Source organism: Rhodnius prolixus, unplaced genomic scaffold, assembly GCF_049639745.1.
Source record: "Rhodnius prolixus isolate KJV_2025 unplaced genomic scaffold, Rpr scaffold_3, whole genome shotgun sequence".
Classification (NCBI taxonomy): Eukaryota; Metazoa; Arthropoda; class Insecta; order Hemiptera; family Reduviidae; genus Rhodnius; species Rhodnius prolixus.
Genome location: NW_027411603.1, coordinates 20,559,184 through 20,579,594, shown reverse-complemented (window position 1 = coordinate 20,579,594; position 20,411 = coordinate 20,559,184). Strand labels below are relative to the sequence as shown.

General features: G+C 31.3%; 2 protein-coding genes across 6 annotated transcripts; both read right to left on the bottom strand.

Moving 5' to 3' along the window:
- Nucleotides 1-4,652: 4,652 nt before the first annotated feature.
- On the bottom strand, nucleotides 4,653-9,219 carry LOC141452175 (MKI67 FHA domain-interacting nucleolar phosphoprotein). Of its 2 annotated transcripts, none has more exons than XM_074124098.1 (5): nucleotides 9,081-9,219; nucleotides 7,403-7,576; nucleotides 5,263-5,371; nucleotides 4,960-5,180; nucleotides 4,653-4,800 (listed from the first exon to the last, which is right to left on the bottom strand). In XM_074124098.1, exons 1-5 carry the CDS (start codon nucleotides 9,201-9,203, stop codon nucleotides 4,747-4,749), a joined length of 681 nt encoding a protein of 226 aa, XP_073980199.1. In that variant the 5' UTR covers nucleotides 9,204-9,219; the 3' UTR covers nucleotides 4,653-4,746. The 2 variants fall into 2 exon arrangements, with proteins under 2 accessions (XP_073980199.1, XP_073980200.1); XM_074124099.1 differs by lacking the exon at nucleotides 9,081-9,219 and adding an exon at nucleotides 8,670-8,814.
- Nucleotides 9,220-9,992: 773 nt separating this feature from the next.
- LOC141452169 (uncharacterized) lies at nucleotides 9,993-20,393 on the bottom strand. Of its 4 annotated transcripts, none has more exons than XM_074124073.1 (13): nucleotides 20,249-20,393; nucleotides 19,706-19,869; nucleotides 17,238-17,397; nucleotides 16,791-16,898; nucleotides 16,421-16,646; nucleotides 15,609-15,770; nucleotides 15,233-15,360; nucleotides 15,027-15,136; nucleotides 14,611-14,899; nucleotides 12,949-13,462; nucleotides 11,943-12,149; nucleotides 11,688-11,858; nucleotides 9,993-10,722 (listed from the first exon to the last, which is right to left on the bottom strand). In XM_074124073.1, exons 2-13 carry the CDS (start codon nucleotides 19,852-19,854, stop codon nucleotides 10,643-10,645), a joined length of 2,304 nt encoding a protein of 767 aa, XP_073980174.1. In that variant the 5' UTR covers nucleotides 19,855-19,869; nucleotides 20,249-20,393; the 3' UTR covers nucleotides 9,993-10,642. The 4 variants fall into 4 exon arrangements, with proteins under 4 accessions (XP_073980174.1, XP_073980175.1, XP_073980176.1 ...); XM_074124074.1 differs by having other exon boundaries at nucleotides 20,196-20,308; XM_074124075.1 differs by lacking the exon at nucleotides 19,706-19,869 and having other exon boundaries at nucleotides 20,249-20,334.
- Between the last annotated feature and the right edge of the window lie 18 nt (nucleotides 20,394-20,411).

Genomic DNA, 20,411 nt, shown 5'->3' with positions numbered 1-20,411 from the left:
AAATGAATATACCAATTAAGGTATCAGATTTTTTAAAATTCAAATTAGAATAAGTACCTGTCTCTCCGTGAGATTTAGTGCAACTGCAATTTCATACCTTCTCAGGCGAGTGAGGTAATTAGAATGGAAAAATTCTGACTCTAATCTGCGAATTTGAGATTTAGTAAAAGCTGTCCTTTCTTTTCTGCATATTAGTTCATTCCTTACAGTTCGCGAATCTAAAAAATAAAAGATGATTTAAAAAGAAAAAAAAATCCGCTTTGAAGATTTTTGACTGGATAATCTCTTTGTAAAGTGTGGATTTGTAATGGGAAGATCCTCTGTTCGGATCCCGCATCAGGCTATTTTTTACATGTTAAAAAAAATTCTTCCGACCCCGTCCTCGACACAAAATCGGTACTTATTGTCCTGAATAGAAGACAATACTTAGTGTCCTGAAGCAGGACACAAGAATATTGTCCTGCCTGAAAAATAGGCGAAAATTAAATTTAGTCAATATTTTTTACCCAGATTTAGTTAATTTCGAATTTTTTTTTTTTAAATTAACTTAACATTCCGATTTTTATTTAACACAATTTAGGTACATAATTAATTCAAGAAATTTGCATCAGATAATTGTTCATATACAAGCAGTTGCATACTGGGACAATATTTTTAGTTGAGGCTCCAAATTGCTAAATTACCATGGAGGCAGATTTCACCATTTAACATTCAAATTCAGTGTGAGTCACACCACTCTGACAGTGCACACTAACCGTGTGTCGCATTATTTAAGAAGATTTTAATGGAAAACACAAAATTATTTCCTAGCATTCGGTATCTTTTAATCTAGTACAAGTATAGTATCTTTTAATAAAGGCACAAGCTCACCTGATATTTTTAAGAAATTTTCAATGGGCTCTTCCTGAAGAGAAGAGAGTGTACTAAGATGATTGACTTCGTTAGATGGTCGAATTTGGTCATCAGTTTCCCAAAGATCAGGAAAATAATCCCAAGGCCACTCATCTACGTTGTCCATGTTTTTTTCAAGATATAGCTACTCACAAATAAAAATAAGCCCCAGCTTTGCAGTTAACTGCTGTAAAGCTAGAATAAAACTATATGATAAAGCTGCTAACAGTTCTTTAAGTCAGAGGAAGTAATTGTGACGTCATGTTTCTTCTCTTATAAAGGTTCCCTAAAAAAAAAGCCCAAGGAGAAGGAGACATTTGTCATTTTGTAGTTATTTTTTTTTTCTTCAAAGGGTAATTTACCGCTTCAATTTTTTTATTTTAATATTTTTCATACAAAAGGAAACAATTTAATTTCATGCGAACAAAGTTTACCTGCTTCTGATGAAAAGTTAAATAATCATTGTTTAAATTCTAACTGGTGTGCCAAGCAAATCTGTTACTATTTAATTGTATCAATATTTAATAGGCGGTAAGCCTTATATTCCACTAATAAGGTTTTTTAGAATAAAGCGCAACTTCGCTCAAAAGTGCCCTTAATCGATTTTTTGTCGTCAAATGTTATAATATATAATATATATATATAATATCTTTACTTACTTACTCCATGGCTCTACAGCCCTTGTAGGGCCTTAGCCTCCTTCAACAATTCACTCCAAGCCGTTCTATCACTCGCTTTCCTTCTCCATCCTCCCGCATTTAACTTGGAGAGGACCTCCTCCACCTTGTTCAACCATCTCAGTCTTGGCCTCCCTCTAGGCCTTCTGCCTCCAGGATGCCCTTCATAGGCGATGCGAGGTGCTCTACCTTGGTCCATTCTGCGGAGGTGCCCCAACCAGCGTAGTCTTCCCAGCTTAATGCTCTTTACAATGCTGCCAAATCTCTCCTATTGTCACCATATATTTTGTCTTACCCTAATATTATATATTAAATATATAATATATATATATATAAACAAACTACATATTTCCAGTTAAACTCCAAATCGAAAATCTACCCGATGACAATACCACTATTCTGGTCAGCGTGCCCATTTTGACAGCACCACTTTAGAGTATTTGAAAGAGATATATTGGAGTATAGAGGAATACCTGGGAGATTTGATCTCAGGATTATTTCAAGATATTGTATCGGAGACCCCGAGCTCGAATTCTGTCAGCCCATAGAATTGTTGTCTGCAGTGAATGAAAATCTCGGTTCATAGAAAAATGTTTCTGGCTACTAACCACAGAAGAGACTTCATAAAGCGGCTTAATTAATACAATAAAACTATCATCAAAACAAACACATTTACTAAAACATTTTTCCAGAGGGAGGAATCTCTTACGTTGATCATATTGTCACTGTAATACAAAATATTACCACGATCAATCAATCAATCATTGAATAATCTATTTGATATTTGTTACATTGTGTTGCAACAATTGTTAGTTTGAAAATTGATTTTAAAAAAATAATTTTAATAAGAAATGCCATTTTTCAGGCCATAATTTACGTCCAACTAAAGACGAAATTACGGGTAACTTACTCAAATTTCTCTTGGGTTTACTCTACCCTTTAAATACATGACTTTGAACGAAAATCAAACCTAGTAACACAGTGCAGTTTATTTTTTCAATCATGAGTTATAAAAGAAAATCAATACTTTCATACTAATTTTGTTTTAACCTTAAATATTAATTCAATATACAATAGTTATATCATTTTTAATTGAAACATTTTCCCGAAAAAATGAAAATTATTTTAGTCCACTTTTGGCAAAGGTGGGGAGCTAAAAATTCTCCTGTAATTTACGCTTAACACCTGTGAAGTATTCATAGGAATTCAACACACGAGTAAAATTAAAATTTTTAAGAAGAAAGGTTGATCTGGTGTGCTTTAATACAATAAGTGCATAAAGGTGTCCATGAATTATATAGTAAATAACATTAGAAGACACAAAAATATTTGGTCTTTGATGTAATGCCGTCTACTTTTTTAATAACACATTCGTGAATCACATTTACTAGCAAGCATTTTAAAAATAAGTTGGACAGAAAAAAAAAGTAGCCTAATTAAATGTCAAAGCAGTCACAAATGCTCATGCTTCAGTGCTCTAGGACATCTGCACTACTGGACCGCTGATCAACAGATAACAATTATCTCTTTGAATCTACATTTTGCCGCTGAAATCTATAACTTCTCACTTTTTGTTAAATATTTTTAGCTTCTTGTTTGATTAGCATGGATACGATACAAATAAAATTACTGAGACCCATCATAGAAAGTTTATCTACAAAAAAAAAATCCACATAGTGCCAGATAGTTACAATTTTTAGTATAATAAATTGTTTATAGTAAAGTATGAGCTTCCGCTCCCGTCCACGACACCTAATTGGTAGTTAGACGTTAAGCCCCGCCTAAAAAAAATAGGCGATTATTTTACTTTATATACAAATTTCAAAGAAAATTATAGCCGCTGCATTCGAGAAATTTCCTTCATGAGTGCTACTTCCAGTTGTGGAACTTTTTGGATTTTATCAACGAACTTAATTCTACTATTCTTTAGTGCATTAATAATACAAGCCATGTACTTAGTACAAGTGCTTAAAGTCAAAATGAAATTTTAAAGAAACGCGCATTCATACCTATTCTGGAATTGATTCTGAACTTTTTTGATTTAATAAAAGTTTTCAAAATTAAATTATCTACATGAGTGCAATGAGTATTTCTAGTTTACGAGAAAATCTCATGATTTGCTTTCCACAAACGGGTGCTGCAAATGGTTGAGGGATTTCATCAGTAAGTTACTATCAGGTTCCATGAGGTATCAAATGAAATATGTAGGCTGAGCTGCCAGTGATGCTGTCTTTCAGGTAGAGTTCATACCCGTAAATACTCAGTCCATTTTATAAAACCACTTCTTTTTTTTTTGACCTAGAGAAGCTCAAAATGTTTAACTCCGGTAGAAAGTCAAAATTGAAAATTCCAGATTTTTTTTTTTAAACATGGAATATTTTAATGAATGAAACAATGTTTTGGTTGTGAATTTTAACATTTAACTGATAAGTACAAGTTACAAGAAAAGTTCTTCCATCGCTAACTTGGAATTTTCAAAATCATGTACATATGTACCGGCCTATTTAAAGGTTTGAATCTGCGTTGAACTTGCTCATTGGTCTACGTAGTTTTTAGTGTAATTGAAAATTTGGAATTGCTGTGAAATTTTATCCATAATTTCAGAGGCTGAAATATGGCTGATCGTTTAATTGTGGCAATTAAAAGTTTAAAATTGGCACGTAAAATGATCAGGCTACTACATTAATGAAATTAAAAAATAATAATAATAAGTTAAACTGTGAAAAAATAAATAACTGTTTAACAAAACATAATCATTGATTCTATTTTGGATATATTAACACTAAAAGGTATTTGTTGGAACACCTAACATTTAAATGGCTGATTTGCTAAGTACAAGAGGACAAAAACAAGGGGAAAAAACAGACGACTTCCGAAAATTATTGTTTAAACGATGAAAAATATTAAAATGAACTCAGGTGGTAACAAATCAGTTACAACAAACAAGTTGGACCGTATTCTGTCACAGGAAAGGAATCTTTGACAAACTTGTTGAATACTTCAAATGTAGTAGATGACAAACAAATATGTTAACTAGTCTGTGTGCAGTACTTTTACAAAATAACCATAATGGAAAATCAATAATTCAGATTACACTTATTTATTATTTACTTGTTTACATGTAATTAGAAAAAAATTGTTTATTAGCTAAAAAAAATTATACAGCAATGTAAACGAATCACTCCATATTTTGTTCTTTATCTTCTGTTTTGACAGCAGGTGCACTTTCAACCTAAAATAATAATAACTTCTTAAAAATGAAAACTACAAAATGAAGTGGTAGAAGCAAGCTCAAATCAAATACAAAATTAAAGAAACACCTATAAATATACGATCCATTTAAAAATAATGCCTAAATTTGTCACTGTTACACTTTACAAGTAAAACGTACCTGGAATTCATAATCCAATCCCAAACTCTTGAGTTTTTCGTGGTGTTTTTCAACATTTTTACACATTCTTTTTACTTTAGCTAACTCTTCCTTAGGTTTTAACTTTCTAGTCATCAAATGAATCGTTTTTTCATTTTCTTTAATTGCACGTTCTTTATTGTCCCAAAATTGTGCTCTCCTCATAACACCAGGCCTCTGCTCTGAAGGTGGGATATATTTGGCTAAAAAATAAATGTATACTATTAATCTTCAAAATACATTATAGAACGAAAGCTACGATAAATGTTTGCCAAAGTAGCGAACCTTTCAGAATTTTCCCATACATTAAATAATTATTCATAGTTTCCGCCACTATTTGTGCTACTTCTTGGTGTTGAAACTCAACAAATCCATAACCTCTTGAGTTTCCTTTCTGAAAGTGAAAAATAGTAATAAAAATAAATAATTTCTGGGAAGGATTTGCTTAGTCTACACTATATTTGCTTAATTCTGTACACTAGACCGAAATGCCGCGGTCCGTTTCGACTTCAGCTGGATGTTCTTAGATTTCTTATGAACTTTCAACATTATCTCTACCCTATATGATAGACAGGGGCCGGAAGTGCTCTAATAAGACCAGTCACTAATTGATTATCTCAGATGTTGACTCGCCTTTAAAAAAAACAAAAAAACTTTGAATCTTCTCTAACATTCTTTTCCTGATTTCTCTATTTTCAAACACTCAACTGTGTACAAATAAATGGGATTTAGAGCGAATTGTGCCTTACACTGATAGTGCCGGGTAAAAGAGGCCCGCACATCTGGATTAATTTATATTAACCTACATCAACTACATATCTTTTAACTCTGGATGGGCATGCTAATTCATTTTCCCAAAGTTATTTATTTCTCATAGTTTCTGGTCAACAACGACCCGGAATTGATCATAACTTTTTTCTAAATTATATGGTACTCCACATTTACTGATACATAATGCAATTAGAAAGTGTTTTAATGAAAATGTTCAAAAGCAGCAAATGACGAAATAGATGAGACGAAAGATCAATAGGAGCAAAACTAATAGAGAGCAACAATTAGAAGGAAACTTCACCCTCAAAAAAATAAAAAATAAAAATAAAAAATCAACAAACGAGGAAAATGAAGAAAAACGTATGTCTGTCTACACATTAAAAAAGATGATCAACAAATATTTTTCGACATAAGATAAAAATATAGAATGTAACAACCCTTTTGTACCAACTGGAAGAAGGAAAATCTTCAGTGGATGAAGAAGGTAGGACATTGGAATTAGAATGGCTTGTTCGGGAAGCAGAGCTGGGTGGTATCTTGAAATATACTTATGAAAATGCAAATCTAAAACTGAAATTGAAAACAACTACTCAAGGATGTAAAAATGAGTTAAATTATGTAAAAACCATTAAAGTAATGCCTAATTTTTTAGGCAGGTATCAAGTGCAACTACAAAATTATGTCCCACGGACGAAGGCGACTTAGCAAATGTACTTTACAATTAATTATTTTATTTAGTAAATAAAACCCGAGGTCTAGACCGGGAATCGAACTCAGTACCCTCAATACATCTTAGCTTTGTTTGCAAGTCTAGGCCTCTAAACTCTCGGCTATGTAGCACCTGAAGCAGCCACAAAATTTTGATCAAAAAATAATATGCTTGTACTCCTTATGGTGAGGCTTGTCAAACCGATTTCCATAGTTGCAAATACTTTGAAAACAAAACTGATCGCATTTGTCAAGGAGGATCATCACATCATTGCATAGGCGTCCTCTTGCTCATTCATTTCCATAACATACAATTTACAGACACAAATAATCTAGAACAATAAAGTAAATAGAGCAGCAACAGATAAATAGATATTTTAGATCGCGATGGATTAGTTTTATTACGTCACTACATTTTCAATCTACAATCTGTGTACTAGGTATCAAATACAAGGCAATTTTAAGCCACAAAATGAGGTGTAAGTTTATAGGTTCTTAGTGAAAAAAATAGAGAAATCCTCAAGGAATGTATAAAGGATATACCCAACTGCTGTGGTAAGCAGTGTTCTAATAGTTTAAAATCCAAATTATTTTCAGTGAGAATGAAAGCGCTACTTTGCGTGTATAAATACATCAAAGGAAATAAAATGAATATGTAGCATCGGGAATCGCACTGATAAGAATAGATGAAATAATAATTTAACTAGTAGCAAGATATCTAGCTCTCTCAAGATTTTCTAGTCTCCGCTAGCATAGAGAAGGCAGAAAAGGAAGAGGATTGCAGAAATATTTTTCACAATTAATAAAGGTCACGTGATTTTTTCATCAGGTTGAAGACCACGAAGAAGCAACAGTAAGTTTTGGGTCAATTTGTTGTTCTTCCCAGGCCACAAAAAAAAAAACCTTAAACAGACCACACAAATAAATAAATTAAAATAAGCATTACCTTGCTTTTTGGAAGATGTACACCAGTAACTTTTCCAAATTGTGAACAATAACTTTTTACTGCTTCTTCATAGAAACCGTGAGGGATGTGGCTGAAGTACACAACTCCTTTTGTTCCTAGCTTTTTCTTTTGTTTCCTTTTTTTACACTTTTTACCTTCTTTTTTTATTTCTTTCTGAAATATAAAAAATAAAAGACATGCTAACGCATTACTATACCCGATTTTTTATCATAGGTGAAAATAAAACTACAGGTTCTCTGGTTCCTTTCTCTGCTCTAAGAATAAGTTCGAAGCGGCAGTGCACCGAGAACAGTTGCAACACTGCATTAAAGGCAATGACGCACTTTTTAAAAGCAATCTAATTGAATGTTTTTTAAACTATATTGAAAACTCGAATAATTAAAGTAAGTAGCTGTTTAGACCGTCCCAATATTTAAAAAAAAAATCATTTTACCGATCATGTTGCACTGTTATTAGCTCCATTAGAAACATATTTTCTATTTCCTTAATAATAATTGCCAAATCGACTTAAGCTCGAAGAAAATATGGTAGTCACGGATATTGCCGATCTTTCGGGTCCATCCACGTGTTCGACAAAAAAAGTTGTTTTCCAAGGCCCTTGAGGACCTGAGCAATTATATGGAGAAATAATATGCAAAATTCAAAAGTAGGACCAAGTTCTCATAATGTGATAACTTATATGGTAAACTTCTAAAGGTTTGCAGAATTTTAAAACAAATTAACATTAATTCATTAAGAACTAATTAAACTACAATTAGAACCTTCTTCTTTAAGTAGATAGAAATCTAATCTTTTATTCAACTATGCACTTCGTTGGAGATTTAATAGCATAAAACTCATGTGATTCAATCATCAAAGAAAAACAAGGTGAATATGTTATTTAGATAATGTAGCAATGATAGGATAGAGTAATGACAAGTAAAAAATACTTTAGAATTGGAAGTCAAATCTCTAAACAGCACTGTTACTCCAACCTCTAAAGACGGATGAAAATCCGAAACTTGCTAAGGAGAGAAATTTCTTTGGTAATAAATTTGTTTGTTTTTTTCGGCGCATCGACAGCTTGGTCATTAGCGCCTATTGGAAGATATTATTTTCAAAATAGTCAGGATCGCTGTTTACTGAAGTCTATCTCCACTAGGCCGTTTTTATTTATTTCACCAACCACATACATATACATATGAACTCATGCAAAGTTTTTAAAGAAAGTACTCTTGACAAGTAAAAAACTAAACAAATAATGTACCTCAACAAATTTGCTTGAAATAAGGGTTGAAGAGTTAGAAATTGGTTTTTTTGGGGACATATTAAAAATACAAAATTTAAACCACTTTAACTCAATGCCACTAAGTCGTACAAGGAAATCGTAACCTTTCTAACCTACACAAACCACTTACCTACCACACTATAATGTACTAATAAACATCAACGCTGCCAACATCATTAAGAACTCCATCGAATTGAATAAAAGAACACGAGAATCGAATGACAAAGAAATGTGTTATTCTAAGATTGTATCTGGTAACAGCGTTCTCTAAGCAAGCAAAAATAAGAGAAGAAAACAAAATTAGGCAACTGATACTTATAAATGGAATTTCTCTTTCGGAACAAACATGATAAGAAGATATTGAATTGAAAGTAACTTCTAAACTATTACATATTTCGGTTCTTGTATAACTGCAGCGAGTGAGGTCTCAGGAATCACAAACCATTTCCAAAAAAATAGATTTAAGTAAAAAAAAATTGTCTGTTCTTTGTATGTGTGCAGAAGCGCTACCATATTCTTGATGAGGGGGTTATCTCAACAACTGGAAAAGATTGCATTATTTTTTGTTTTAAAAACTACTCATTTCATTTAAACTACTCAATCATTTGAAGCAAACTTATTTTACTATTAAATTCTCATATAAATCACTGAACTAAACCCAAGGCTTAGACCAGGAATCGAACCTAGTACCACAATACTTATGTTTACAAGCTCGTCTCTAACCTTGGCGCTTAAGTAATTGATTAGTGATTACTTTAAACCATGTATTAAATTACTATAAAGTTATGTTTTTGAGTTTCACGAATAACTTCATGGCAGAAGTACGTGTCAGCCTAAGTGTGTGATGGACCAATCCAAGGTTCAAATTGACGCTTAGCCAATTTATTTTAAAAAGAACTACAGTAACAGCACTAAATCGATAGAACATTTACCTTTCCCACAACAATCCGCAGTAAATTTATCTTGTAACTGTGGTTACAAACTATTCCAGAGTCGTCATTTTCTCAGACAGTCCGAAGTTAAGACTATTCTTTCGATTCGTTTCTTTACTGTGATGTATGTGAGCTGTTTAGGGAAGTCTGAATGAATGATAAAGAAACCAGAAGAGGCAATTGTAAACTTATTGGCAATTTCTAACCATGTTTTCTTTCTTCCTTACTCCACAAGCGCGATAATAAATAAAACTCAAAAATGCTAAATTGATTCATCTCTGATTCTTTTCACATAATATGATCTAATTTGTACCTCTGTAAATATAAGAATTCTTTGAGGATTGGATTAATAATTGTAAAAAGTAAAAAGAAGAGAATTACTTACTTTTATTTAAAAATCAATAAAATAATAATTGACAATGAAAATAATCAAAAAGTCAATGATAGTCATTTTAACATTTTTACAAAACTTGCTAGCTGAAACACCATGTCGCAATCTCTTCCTTTACAAATGACTCTCTTTCAAGGTAATTAATGGAAACAATATAAAAGAAATCATACACATTCTGAATAATTACCAAACATACGAGGCCATGCGATTGAATCTTTCATCACTCAAGGCTAATTTATAACTGAAGGTTAAATATATTCAATTAAACTGAAGAAAAAATAATACAAAATAAATTAAAACAAAATTATATGATACTGTTGAGAACTTTTCATTATGCTGGCTGGTAACTAGAGCTAAATTGAAAACAATATAAAATCTGAAACTGAAATGCAATATATTGTACTGTATCCACACAGCCTTTGACTAGGAATTTATAAAATATATTTTGTATTTCACTGAATACAGAGAATATGAGCTAGAGCAACCCTAAAACAAATTTCTTTAACGCATTGTAATGGATTACAATTTAAAGGCAAATTAAGAGAAATCAACCTCTTGTTTTCTTTTTTTATCCTTTGGAATAGTGATAAGTGATACAACATGCATCAAGTTCATTTCTGTAAAACAAATTATTTTCCTATACTGCCATCAAAAGCTCTTCGAACGTCGTCAGCTATCGGGCCCATTCTTGCAAACATGTTTCGCATTTCTGTAATAAAATCACAAACTATGAAACAGCCGAAAGAATAAAGTTTAAAATTACTGTAAATGCGTTTAAAATTGTTTGATTTTTCCACTAAAGAGAAGACTGACCCAAAATAATCGCTTCAGATAAATATCTACTTAGAGTAATACCTGAAAGAGTGTTAAGAGAAAATGTTTCAACTTTAACTCCATATTTTTGATTTAAGGTGCGTCATTATCTGAGATCATCTATTTCAGTTCAATGGGCTTCAGATAGTAAACTGGACAGTGAGCTGCAAAAAGCTGGTAGGATAAGAAAATCTAAGGATTTAAGGATAGGCTTAATTCGAAACTGGGTTTCGCACTTAGGGTTAATCCCTTTCCTTGTACACAACGTTATTTAATTAGATTCTGACAATGGAGCAAAACTGTAATATCTTCAGAATTAATGAAATCGAAGCACTGATGAAAACAAAGATCCATTTGATCCTCATAAGAGCATCACTAATGATGGGGTATAAGTGTGTAAGAGGGTGTGAGTGGGCTATTTAAATAGTGTGGTCTGCACACAGTAAGAACGAAATATGTTTTTAAATTTGGTATCTGGTTTAGTTCAGTTTTTTGAATTTTCTGGGCAAAAAAGTTTCACTTGAACTTGAACGTAATATATTTTAGTCCTATCACTCAGATTTGAAACTAATATCGCTGCCTTCAACGACATTAATTCAGAACACTCTTAATACTGAATAAAAAATTGAACTAAATTTTGTAAAATTTGTTATAGGTATATAAATTTGGGTAGTAAAAATCGTATAAATGTCAGGATTTTATTTCTTAACAATTCTATTTAGAGAATAGTAATGAAATAAAAATATATTAATTCTCTTAATAAGAATTCTAACTTCTATTTTTCTTTAAAGAATTATTTTGGGCCTTGCACTCCTTCAATATTGTTCAATGTTCACTTTTTCAACATTTGATTCTACTTACTCAATTTTACATCATCCGGTACAAAACAAATGATAATTTTAAACCTCTGCAGCTTACTAACAGCCCGTACATAATCCAAAATAATTTCGTTTTCATAGTTTTCTTCATAAAAGGTACACAAGCAATTTATTATATCTGTCAAAATTGCTTCATTCAAATTGAGGCTAAATACTAAAAAAAAAAAAGGAAAAAGTTAAATAAAAGAAGAAGAGAAACACAAACCTAAATAATAACACAAATAATGTAAACATTTACCTTCTGGTACATGTAAAGGGCAGACGCCTTTTAAAAGGGCGGCTTTTGATTTGAATACAACTTCCGGTGGTAAACCACAAGCTATTCTATTCCACTTTTCTAGAAAATTCTGTGGCTTCAATGTATCGAGATTTAAAGAGCAACGACAATTGGCAAAAGGAGGGATTTCATTTTCATTTAATGTCATATCACAAGCATCACCAAGACCTTCGAAGAAAAATGAAAAAGATTAATAACTTATCGAATAATTTTTTTTAAATAAATAGTACATTTTTTACGATGACGAACAGGTAGTGTAGTTAAGAACTAGACTGTTTTAAATAATGATAATGAAACCTAAAGAAGTATTTGCAAACTGATAGACTACCTCAAACCAACGTTTCCTTTCTTCCCTATACTTCCTTATTTCAAATAAGAGAAAATATTAGTTTGTAAATTTTCGATTTTGAGTTAGAGATTCGAATTTCAAACTTCAAGTTCCTTCGGTCACGAAAAGTGTGTTAATTTTTTTTTTTTTGAGAATTTTTCGAAAAGGCTCCTATAATGTTCTTTAAACTTCGTTGTTCCTTGCCAATGTGTTACTAGTTTTCCAAAGAAAATCCTATTTTAGGCAGTTTTGGAAAAAGGTGGCGTTAAGCATCCCTCCAATTTGCTTTCTCAGTAATTTAAAATCTTATTACTAAGGAAAATTCAAATAGTAAATAAAATTCCAAACCTGACCACAGAATGTTTACATATTTTTTCAGCACTGATTATTGGTCTACAGCGATTTCTCCGCACAAATTTGAAGTTCGAAGAACATTTAATAACCAAACTGCTGTACGATAAAATAGTGTAGGCAAGCATGTTTTTTTTTCTCTCTTTTTTTTTTTGAGTCTTACATACGGTTTTAATTCAAAAAAAGGTTTAAAAACTAAAAATTGCACCCGAAGTCATTCAAAAAAATGGTTTGTTGGAGATTGAGTGAAAGCTGGTTGAGCAGAAGAAGATAGCAATTACAACTAACCAAATTTCATGTTGTGACTTTCATTCAGATCCATACATTTTCCAAAGTCATTGTTTACTGTTGATACTGAGTTCTGTAACCATTGTTTTGTCCACGTATCCTTATCTTCAGTTTCAAATTCAGTTTGCTGAACATATTCAACAGCCTCCATCATTTCAACAATATCAGCTCGCTTTGGAATTTCATTCAATGCCATTGTATCTTCCATTACGACATGGTATTTTTCATCTTTATCAGCAACTTCTTCGTCTTCTTCACTCTCATTTACTTTTACATTATTATTCCAAGCTGTTTTATCTGATTTACAATCATGATCACCTCCAACAGTTTCAGAGTTATTCGCAGATTGAGCAATATTGAGATTGGCATTTGTTTTTTCTTCTTTAATACTTCTCATATCCCTGACAATACAAGCTGTCTGAGGAGGTTCCTCACATTCTTCATAAATACTATCTAACTCCACAATATCTAAGCGTCTGCCACCCCCAGCCAAAGATGGTTTTGTTTCTGGATCCTAAAAAAGTGAGTTATATATTAGTCAAGAAGTAAAAAAAGAAAAATAAGTGTGAAAATGTGGTTAGGTTCGAATAATATCTTTGATTTTATTCGTTCTAGCACGAATGTATTATTGCATCCCTGACTAATTTCAGTCTTTCATACATCATCAGAGGTAGTTATCAGTTTGGTGTAAAGATTTCGATTAAACGACTCGACACTTGCTTACAGGAAGGTTTACATGATAAGTAATTGTGCTATTCAAAATGTTATAGAATCGTAAAAAATTTGTAAAAAATAATGAAACCTAGTTCTTGTAAGGGTTCTGTACGTTTAGTGCATGAATAATGTTTTACATTTGGAGTTATTATTTTATAAGGGGGCGCGCGAAGTTCGAAACCAGTCAGGGGTACAAAAAACACGCGCGTTATGACAGATAAAATCAAAGATAAAAGTACGATTTGTCACTGCCATTCTCTGAGTTTAAATTTGCATTATAAATACTAATTTCGTATTTTGCTTTATATGAATTAGATATGTACGTACTATACTATTGCTATATTGATTCAAAACTCAATATTTTTGTGCCAACAATAACAATAACTTGAAATGTTTAAATTTATTTTTGATTTCGATAATCATAACTGAATGTTTAAGTACTTCAATTTGAAAAAATAAAATAAAGTAGACTATCGATAAAAAAAAAAATATGGAAACTGTTTTAACGGAGAAATATTTAGACAAACTTTTTGAACGGAAGTGTATAATGATGGTACAATAACAGTCAACAGTTTTCGAATGAAAAGATACAAGGTAATCTTCAACATCTTCACCAACGACTGTTTTTATTAAGATGCCATTGAAATATATTTGACTGCAAACATTTTAAAAATTAATGCTTTCTAAAATAAAGAAAACAAAAAATCCAAGAAATGGTAAATCGCCATATTTGAAGAAGGTGACATGGACTCACAGATGGTGGTAGAGACACGATGATAGTATAATTTGTGCCGTTTTAAATGAATTCAAACTACATTATGACGTAACTTTCTTGCTTACGAAAAGGCCTTCTCAAGACAGTTTAATCTTATTCTTGAAATATTAGCATCTAAATTACGGCTAAAGTATCAAAATTAAATAAAATTTTAAATTAAAGAAGAATCTTACTGCAATAGGTTGTATTGCTGTTTGGTTAGATGGATGGTATGGAACTGCAATGGCCTGATGAGAACACTGTTGCTCATAACGTTTACGTTGCCGAATGTGCTGAAACCGAATATTATCTTCATGTCTTATACCAGGCTCATCCACATATTTACCATTGCAATTACACATTATTTTCGGCAGTCCAAATTCATTTATTTCTATGAAATCCTTATCTTTATAATTTGTTAACATTTCTTCTTCTGTCACTTCCTCAACATGTGTTTCACCTTCACTATCTCTGATCCTCAACCTAATCATTGATAAACAAAAGAAACAAAGAGTAAATATGGAATTTTTTGAAAAGAAACAGATAATGATGGACAATATATTCAGCAAATAAAATTATTTTGCTCCCTCCTTCAAAAAATAAAAATAACCTGTGCTTTTTTGGAAGAGTGCTGCAATCTTCTCTCAGTCTATCAGCAAAATGCCTAGCTAAAACGTGATGAGGTTCCTTGGCTAGAACAACTCTAATATCTTCCAAAGCCTGAAAAAAAATTATAAAAAGTATTTCGAAACATTTTAACCAACTAAAAAAATTCAAGTAAATATAATTGGATCTTTTCAATGTTGGCTAACTTGCCTTATAAAATTCATTCTTATGTTGGTATGCAACTGCTCTTCTGTAACGAGCTTTGACGTTGTTAGGATCCATTTGCAGTACAATATTTAAATCAGCTAGTGCTTTATTGAATTTGCACTGCTTCAAATCTGATAACATAGATTATTAATCAAAATCAACCCAAGTTCAATAAATAATTAATAAAAACATTTTAAATGCAAATCTACGAGTAAAAATGACTTGTAATTCTTAACACTGATGTTAACATAGATTATTAATCAAAATCAACCCAAGTTCAATAAATAATTAATAAAAACATTTTAAATGCAAATCTACGAGTAAAAATGACTTGTAATTCTTAACACTGATGTTCACAATTTATCTAACTGATACTTACAGGTAGCCGCTCTGTTGTTATAATTAGATACGGTAGGATGAATGTAAACACTTCTAGTATAATGTTTTAATGCATCATCCAAATGATGCGTTTTATAAAATTCATTGCCAATATCTTTCTCTTTTGTTGCCATTACCTCGCGTTCTTCACTAGTTAGATTACCTTGATCAAGAAAACAAAATAACGTTCAAAAATGTTTTGTAAATTTCACTTTAACATCTACATCTGTAGATCACTAGGGCCTTTTCTGTAAGGTGTTTTCAGAATATCTGAGGTATAGGAATGTGAATGATTAACCCAGACTGCCAGCTTATCTATCGCTTCACCTAGAACTGCCCTGGAGAAGAGTTCTTTTTGTTAGCGGGCGGCTTTAGTCATGAGTGGAGGACTAGTAATTAGAAGATCTCCTGTTCGAGTCGAACGTGTTGCTCTTGATTTGTTGGGAGAAAAAAATTAACAGTTAAGTATGAACTTCCGTCCTCGACACCTAACTGGTAATCAGACGATAAAAAAAAAAGTGACCATTTACTTTTACTTTATAAGTTTCGAACCAAAGTCTACCTAATGGTTACCACATTATTTATTTTGCGCAGTAAATTCATTAGTTAGTTGACAATGATAAACATTATTTTTACTATTACGAAAGTTTAATACCCAACTGTGTTCTATAATCTTTTTAGCAATATAATTTATTTTATTCACTACTTAAAAATGAAATCAGTATCTTGCTTTAAAGAAGCCCGAAATAAAATAAAAACAGAAAAAAGGCTTCATTCCTGCCTCAGCAAATTAATTAAATTCAATCAACTTACAAACATAATCTTTAATGGAGTCAATTTCGGCTTCTTCCAGGGACATTTTCGCTCTGGCTTTCTCTTTTTCTATTTCTATTCTTTCCAATTTTTCCATTTCTTCTTGCCTTCTTTCTTCGTCCACATCCAGTCTAAGACATTCTTTTTCAGCATCATATTTGTCCCAAGATTCATAATCGCAACTTTTGATTCTTTCCTCTTTCTTTTCTTCATTGCCTTTGTTGACCTGCGAAAGTAAAACCTTTTTATTTATAATAATTAAAATTTATTAATACTTGTAACTCTGCTAATAACATGTCTTTTAACCCAAGATTTGTAAACGACTCTAATAAGCATAAAATTAAGATTTTGTGTGTGATAGATTACTCACATTATCCTCTATTTTCGCAGATGCCCTCCTCACTGGTTGGATAACATGATTTGGCTTCGATGAGTTTTTCAAGAGAGCTTCTTTCACTTCCATATCATCTTTCCAATCCTTTAAAAATGATATTTTTTCATTTTATTTTTTAATACAATAATATCTATAACTTTATTTGAATAAACTTTTAGGAAAGTTTCTATTAATGCATTTTAAGCAGAGATGAATAAATATGTTTAAAAATTCAGAGTTTGTAAAAATATTTAAGTTAGAACCTTAAGAATTGTATTAAGAGTTCAAGCTAGATTTTTACTGAAATAATTTTAATAATTCATCTTTCTTTTTTTGTATACCTATGATTTTCTTAATGTCTAGTAATATTATTAATACTATTACCAATATCAGAATATAATATCTTCTCAATGAAAAGTTAGTAAAAAAGTAAAACAAAGTTACCGTTATATCATTCAAGTACTCGTTTCGTTCACTTGTCTCCAGGCAATCTTTTGGCACAGCTGCAACTGATTTACGCAACAATCTATTATTTGGACTCAAATCTTTTAATCGATCTTCAGCGCACTGTGTTAATTCAGGAAAGTATCCTACTTCTTTCGATCTGGAAAAAAAAAATTAGTAATATAACTTTATAAGTGATATGGCTGGAATTTTCAAACTCTAATTTGTTAACACTCAAGTAAATAGCTGAATAAGGTTTTAAATATTTATCTTAATGTCATCATTGCTAATTCTGATAGAGAAAGAAAAGTATTTAACATAACTGAACCCGGAGGCTGAATGCAATATAAAGGTAATTCAAACGAACTGGACGATTCAATTATTCGATATTTTCAACTATGACAGCCTTCACCAATGAATATTTCAGGCAGGAATTAGATTACATCCTCTCAGAATTCATCTCAGATTTTTAAATGTACTGAACGAAGTAAACTTAACATGTATTTTTAATATATGACAATTCATGGCACAATAGGCAATTTGAATTGTTATAGCCCATAACTTTACCAATTCCCAATGAACAACTTTGAAAATGGTTATACATTTTATTAATAACCTTTATAGAAACAAGTATTCATTTATTATCTCAGTACCTAACATCTTAAGGCTGCTAAACCAATTTGATTACGAATTAGATTAATTTCATTTTCCCATTAATAAAAAATGCAATTTTTAATCCTTTTAGGTCCACCAAAACAGCGTTCCATAATTCATTAATACATGCCTAAATGTTCTCATAAATCCTTATACCACCAACCGGGGAAACTTTTGCCCTCTTCTCTTCGCTTTTTCTATAACTCTAACCATTTAAAGAGAGAATAAAAAACTGTGACGGCATTAATTTACTTTCAATTGAACCAAAATAAACACGTATGAAATATTTCACCCAAAACATTAAGTTCTTAATATCAATTAAAGGGCAAAATTTCCAACCTATCTTTTATTTTGGATGCAAGATAAAACAAAACATATTTTCTCCCGAAGGGGACAAATAAACCCTTAAGAGCAAAAGTAGCCCCGGTTGATGCTGTATTCCTGTTTAAGTATTTATATTCAAATAATGAACTACATAAATATTTCAAAACATTTGTATCCTTATTAACACACTGGAGTTTTATTTTACCGCCATAGTAGAACATATAGTTCGTTTTATGTATTTCTTCATTTGTGTGTATAATTATAATTCATTATAATTATATAAATTTTATTTATATAATATAAAATATATTATATAACCATATATGTCAAAATGAACATATGAATTTCAAAGTGTGAAGCAAAAGAAATTTGAGAATATTAATCTCGTCTTAAAATTGTATACTGACGGGTCACGTTTCAGGAAATAAAAGTTTTACTCTTTTACATCTTGAAACTCAAACTCAACTGCGGGAATTGTAAACTCCAAAGAACAAGTTATTATATTCGGCCAATAACCAATAACAGTTGATTGCAAATTAAAGCCACCTACTAACGAATACTACAAAAGTCTTAAACAAATAAGGAAGAAAATCTCACAGAAGAATTTATGGAACGAAAGGTAGATGGTGTGTAGAGAGTAAGAAAACAAAGAAATTAGCACCCAACAACGTGAACTTGAATTGGAGTGTAGATCGCGACAGGAAAAATAAGTTGCTATAATTGTAAAAATATATATGAAGAGATTGACACCTAAACATTTTTCTGGGGAAAAAAAATGGCCAGGTGAAATCTGCTTACAAGGTCTGTGGAAAAACAAAAACAAGAGGAACAGCCACATCACCTCAAAAGTAATTGTGGTCCGGGTGCCTTATGAATGACTGTAGCTGCCAGAAGCAACCAGTATATTTTTTCAGATTTCCAATACATCTGTTATAATACTCATAACTTAAAAATCGGGCATATAAGGTTTCCTTTATAGTTCTATATTCCAAGAAAGGGAAAGCAAGGAAATTCGCAGATTTAGTATTCTTATCTTTTTTCTCAACGGGTAAGTCAATTTTTGCTACCTAGCATTGATATATTAAATTTAGAAAGCAAGAACTAAAAATGCTTCAAGGTTTTCAACCAGTAGTGTCTTAATATTATTGAATCGTTATGTAACTGTTCACTTCAAGTTCTGTTAATATTTTAGTTGCACGTTATCGGTTGACGTACGTAACAGCCTTACTTTCAAAATTTATATTTATTTAATTTTTAATAAAATAAAAACAATGGATTAAGTGATTCATCAATCCTACTGAAAATTTAATATACTTTTAATTGAAACAAAAGTTACTTAAACTATTAAAGGGGTTATCTCAACTAATTATTTTAATATTACGCACTTGGATTGTATTAGTACATTCGAACATGAGTCACGCTCACGTACATATTCTTTATTGAAACGCAATAGTAAAAATATAACATAGTCCTGTTAAACCTGTACTTACTTTAAAATTTTGTAAATCTTCTCCAACTCCCTTACATTTTTGAGACCTTTAATATACGGAAAATCCAAATGATTTAAAGGTATATCATACTTTTTGAGAAGTGATTTACGTTCTCTTCTTCCTTGTGCTTCTCTGTCTTCTTGGGTCATAATGTATTTACAAAACTTGTGCAACACAAAACAATAAAATTAATGTTCAAAATTTTCTTTTGGGCTTTTTAAGAGACTAGGATACAATGAAGTCTAGACTATTCCAAACTGGAGATTGCTATGGCAACAAAAACTGTCTATCTTTTCTATGAATTTCAGGGATCAACCCATCACAGTTATGTTCAATATTCCAATTCTGGTATTTATGTAAGAAGTTAAGCATATCTAACTTTATTTTCTAAAGAAGTTGAATACCTCAATTCGTCATTAATCACGAAGTAGCAGTGGTTACACAAGACACACAGTATTTAATATTTAATGATCAATAAAAACTATCTTACCGAGAATTTAGCTAGAATAAGTAAATGTAAATCAGCAAAAAAATGCTACTCACTGTTGTACAGTACACTTCATAAAACCTTCGAGAAGGCTCCCAGTCCAATCTACTGATCAGCTGACAAATGCTAAGTTCAAACTGGCGCCAACAAATTTGAATTGTATATCATTATTACAGAATAAATTTTTCTTTTTGACCCTCGAAAGTATATATTACTCAA

Bases quoted from the DNA above. Each gene is read 5' to 3' on its own strand.
- LOC141452175 (XM_074124098.1), bottom strand. From the start codon at position 9,203: ATGGTAGCGCTTCTGCACACATACAAAGAACAGACAATTTTTTTTTAC. The intron at 7,577-9,080 runs GTAATAGTTTAG...TTTATATTTCAG, and splicing joins TTATACAAGAACCGAAATAT to AAAGAAATAAAAAAAGAAGG. The intron at 5,372-7,402 runs GTAATGCTTATT...TTTCACTTTCAG, and splicing joins TACATCTTCCAAAAAGCAAG to AAAGGAAACTCAAGAGGTTA.
- LOC141452169 (XM_074124073.1), bottom strand. From the start codon at position 19,854: ATGACCCAAGAAGACAGAGAAGCACAAGGAAGAAGAGAACGTAAATCA. The intron at 15,137-15,232 runs GCAAGTTAGCCA...ATTTTTTTTCAG, and splicing joins ATAAGAATGAATTTTATAAG to GCTTTGGAAGATATTAGAGT. The intron at 12,150-12,948 runs GTTAGTTGTAAT...TTTTCTTCGAAG, and splicing joins AAGTCACAACATGAAATTTG to GTCTTGGTGATGCTTGTGAT.